The sequence below is a fragment of the Amphimedon queenslandica genome, unplaced genomic scaffold (genome assembly GCF_000090795.2).
Source record: "Amphimedon queenslandica unplaced genomic scaffold, v1.1 AMPQUscaffold_12654, whole genome shotgun sequence".
Classification (NCBI taxonomy): Eukaryota; Metazoa; Porifera; class Demospongiae; order Haplosclerida; family Niphatidae; genus Amphimedon; species Amphimedon queenslandica.
The window spans coordinates 25,429-30,055 of NW_003547110.1; the positions used below are offsets into that span (position 1 = coordinate 25,429).

The window sequence follows — 4,627 nt, forward strand, 5'->3', positions numbered from 1 at the left end:
ATCATAGATACATTACAAGTATCTAGAAATCATTTGACATTATATGGGATTAAGATGACAATATTAATTATGTGCTGATAGGCTTTCAGATTATAGTTATTCAAAAGGTTGTCACAAGGTTGTTACATGGTTGTCACAAGGTGGAAAACGTGTCAATTCCAGGGTTTTTACAAGGTGGTGGGCCTTGTGGCCAGGTAGTGACCACCCTTGTGACCACCTAGTAACAGTGGCGTAGCTAGGCTATTGAAGCTGCCAGGGCATTGAGAGAGGGCCAGGGAGGGGACAATAAATGCGTGCGGCGATTTTTGCCACGCCCCTTTTTACTGCATGAAGGAAGCGTTTTCCAGGCCTCCCTCTTTTCTGATCGAGTGGTACAGTAGCTGCTTCATCATCAACATTTCTTCTCTTCACTCCATAGTCGAAAAGGGTCTTCTGTCTCTTCATAAGTAAAGAACCGAACCGATTCAGTGTGTACAGATAGATTATTAATTATTCACTAATTTCAGACCTCACCCACAAGGCACAAGAAGTATAATTAATTGAATATCAATTAATAAAAATAATGAATTTAATTAAATCTCTGCTTTTTTACCAGGGCACAGGCCCTCGTGTAGCTATGCCACTGCCTAGTAACAACAACCTTGTTACCAGGTTGCCACAACCATGCCGCAACCTTGTTTTTTCTATATGGGATATATTAAGGTTAACTAATATTAATAAAGAAATTTTTAATAAGTTAATGACGTAAATACACACACGTGGATACACATGCATGAAAACATCAATGAAAACAGTCAATAATAAAAGGTGTGGCTCTGTGGGTGTGGTCTAGATATCATATTAAAACTGTATCAGTACTCCCGATATGAGTTGATATTGATCAGTATTGTATCGAATCCATTTTGGCCAGTATCGCCCACCACTATTTTTCAGCTGGTGCCATTGCAGCTGTTGTATGCATCCTGTATTTAGCATACCACTATTGTTAGGTAGACCTGATCTAGATTGTTGTTGCAACAATCTGTTACATGTTAATGTGCATCACACTCATTTCATTTTTCTGTTTCTTTACGAAACAAAGTAAAATACATTAGTAGTTTAGTACAGTAAATTGCACAAACCTTGCAAACCAATTCATAAACCAATCTATAAGCTTCAAAGGGAGTGTCTAAATTGAGGTGTGTCTTGCATTGTGTGGTCACATTACCACCTACTTGGCAGTTTGCAAGGTCTATGCAAGTAGCTGTATTCATCAACACTAATTTAATGTACATGCATTTTTATTTTTTTTCCACAGCTGGTACACCAAACACTCCCACTTCTAATGATGAGTCAACTTCTCCTACAAAACAAAGTAAAATACATTAATATTCATTGATACTAGTTTAATGTATTAATTGTAAAGGTATTCCACAAAGAAGTGTATCTGATACAGGAAGCACTGGCTCTCATCAAGAAGCTAAAAGTCCTAGTATGTTGTTAAACAAATACTTATCTTTTCATTTTAAAAATCGTTTTTTAAAGAACAATCTTGTGTGTGTATATGTATTACCGTATACTGGTTTATTTTTGTGGCAAAATATTTTCGCGAATTTTGCGGTTTTTGCTCCATTACAAAAATTTTCCACCACGAAATTCTACATCTCCATTGCCATGTGTGCAGTCTGCAAGCTATTCGCAAAAATTAATTCCTCGAAATCTTAGAAATGCAAGATTCACGAAAATTTTCTACCGCACAAATAAACCAGTATACAGTATGCGTGATGAACTAATTTGTAAAATATTTTAAATCCACAGGCAAGGAGCTGAATAATGCTGTAGTCACAAAAATATTCTATACTTCTGCTGACCATTACAGACTGATAGGGACTGGATTGGGTGTAAAAGTGTCTGATCTGAAAGACACAGCAATGAATAACCTTATTACAGTAATTGAGAGGTGGTTTGAAGTCAATGAAAATGTCAGTTGGGATGCTTTAAAAGAACTTTGTGATGACTATCCTGATGAACTGGGCAAAGCAAAGGCTAAGCTAGATAAATTACTTTCAAAAATGGGTATGTAGTTATATTTACATCACATATATTAAATGGTTCAGTGTTCATTACAAGTGGCAAGAACCTTTCTGTTAATTATTTGTAACAGTTTCTGCCTAGTTGGGTGGAGTCACTATTGTTTCACATTCTTCAAGTAAAGAATAATTTTTTTTCTTTTTTTTTGTAGGAGAGAATGCAAGTAATTTTGATGATCTAATAGAACCAGGTATTACAAACACATTAATTAATACAAACTAGCCAGTGACTTACAAGCCTTAAGTGTGTGAACTGCCTTGTTCATGATGCTATATGGTTAATTTCTTTTACTTACATGTACATGTGTATGTGACTGAAAAAGAAATTATTGCTTATGACCCCCAGGTCCTAAAATGAGTATAGCTATAGCAAAACATGGCAGCTTTTAAACAGGAAAAAGCTTGAAGTTTTCTTAGCTTTTCTAGGACAAAGGTTTAGGGTAATAACATTACCCTCATTATTTATAAATTAATGTTCTTAATTTTGAATAATTTTTGTCTGAAAAGGAAGGGATACTAAATATGAAGGATACTTATTTTATGAGGAGAAAGCCGATTTAAATGAATATGTAGCAACATTTACTGTAACTAAAGACGAAGACACACTCGATGATGTAAGTATATTATAATGAAGTATATTGTGTACATGATGTGTATTAATGTGTTTATTTACAGTATGCTGAAAGGAAGCACCCTGGAGCTGTGATATGTCTACCTATCACCTTTAGATTTGTCCAGCAAGACTCTTCACTTACATCAAGAGGCGATTATATTGAATTACAGTTTGATACTCCACAAGATGAACCAACCACTGGATGGATTATTAAACCTCACACAGTACCTTGTAGAGTAAGTACTTGTATCATATATATATATATAATTAATGTGCGTGTGTGTGTCAATAGATATATAGAAGTGATGTTGATAAGGTTGGTACACCTGGCTATCCTGACCCTCCTTCCTGCAGTATATCAGTACATGCTACACCTGATGCTGTTCTTAGACTACATTATACTATACCAGTGGAAGGTATGGTTAAACGTTATACATTGGACATTAGAAGGACATTGAGAAGAGGTAAAATAGATTGGAGGGGTGTGGTCTAGTATTAATAACCACACCCATTACACTACTCACAATGCTAGTACTAATATAATGATATTCATACCTTCAGTAGTATAAGTATTGTACTAGTCAAATGCAATGCATTAATGAGGTGAGCTTGAGTCAGTCGTGGTATTGCGCTGACTTTGCTGCTAGCTAGGCTGCTTTTCTAGTTAAATCTTGAGTCTGGGACACTGTCATAACCCTCTGAGCATGAAGAAGAGCGTCCTTCCAGCTAGGTCGCTGAGGTTGATCTTGAGCTTTTATCTTGCTTCATACATGCAGATGTGTTTTTACAATATTTCATTAGAATGATGCTACCGCATTAGATCATGGACAGATAAATAGATAGTAGTGCACACATGGGGCGTGACCAGAAGATGGGCGTGACTGGAGATGTACATACATACATACATACATACAGAAGACTCCTGCTACAGTGTGGCTTGCTCAAGTTCACCTTAATTAGTAAATAATGATTTAATTGGTTATTGACACATACCATGAACTATCCTTATGATTTTGATAATTTATGTTCTATTACTCCATAGGTCCTCTCTTAGACATTAATGATTTACAGTATCTACTTGACACATTGAATGAAACTCACTTCTCACAGACGGAATGGAACCCCCTTGGTGATGCTTTAGGATTATATGGTTCTACACTGAAGGCTATTGAGGCTGAGTATCCTGGAGATGAACAAGGATGTCTGCAGTGTCTAGTGAAATGGCTAGAGAGAGCTGATTGTGTTGATGACAAAGGAGGTCCAACAATGTTCTCTCTATCTGATGCTCTTGAGGACATTGGTGAGAAAGCAGCAGCTAATTATATCAGTAAGTTATTATTATTATTATTATTATTATTATTATTATTATTATTATTATTATTATTATTATTATTATTATTATTATTATTATTATTATTATTATTATTATTATTATTATTATTATTATTATTATTATTATTATTATTATTATTATTATTATTATTTTAATGCATTGTATCTATTCTTATGTGGTTTTACATGACACAAGCTTTGATATATAATTTATGTATTGTCTTATATGAAGTTTCTTTTATTTTTAGGAAAGATTATTATTAATAAAGAGTCTCCAGGTATTATATTATTATCACTGAATAAATATAATGCATGTATTTTTACTGACATTTGGTGAATGGTGGAACATTTTAGCTCTCACATGTTGTTGAGCATAACATGAATAATGAAATAAAACTTTTATTAACAGTTTCTTCACCAATTTACAAAATTAATAATATTAATATTAATTAACGTTTTCAATTTAAATAATTTTTTCTGTAGAGTTATGTCACTATCGTGAAGCACTTAAGACTATCGTGACTTGTCATCTCACCAAAGCAGTAGTTCAAGGAGAAGCTCGTGTTGGTAAAACATGTTTCAAGTCACTTCTACTGGATGAAAAGTACATCAA

General features: G+C 34.1%; 1 protein-coding gene across 1 annotated transcript in view; it reads left to right on the forward strand.

The window, feature by feature from the left end:
• Window positions 1-4,618, forward strand: part of LOC100641097 (uncharacterized) — a gene marked incomplete at its 3' end in the record, with an annotated part of 30,040 nt that extends 25,422 nt beyond the window's left edge. Inside the window, exons 15-25 of the mRNA XM_020003445.1 lie at window positions 596-629; window positions 1,298-1,354; window positions 1,406-1,471; window positions 1,798-2,055; window positions 2,222-2,260; window positions 2,577-2,683; window positions 2,745-2,918; window positions 2,975-3,098; window positions 3,725-4,009; window positions 4,263-4,292; window positions 4,498-4,618. Coding sequence (XP_019859004.1) covers window positions 596-629; window positions 1,298-1,354; window positions 1,406-1,471; window positions 1,798-2,055; window positions 2,222-2,260; window positions 2,577-2,683; window positions 2,745-2,918; window positions 2,975-3,098; window positions 3,725-4,009; window positions 4,263-4,292; window positions 4,498-4,618 — 1,295 coding nt within the window. The remainder of the gene's footprint in view (window positions 1-595; window positions 630-1,297; window positions 1,355-1,405; window positions 1,472-1,797; window positions 2,056-2,221; window positions 2,261-2,576; window positions 2,684-2,744; window positions 2,919-2,974; window positions 3,099-3,724; window positions 4,010-4,262; window positions 4,293-4,497) is intronic.
• Window positions 4,619-4,627: the final 9 nt, after the last annotated feature.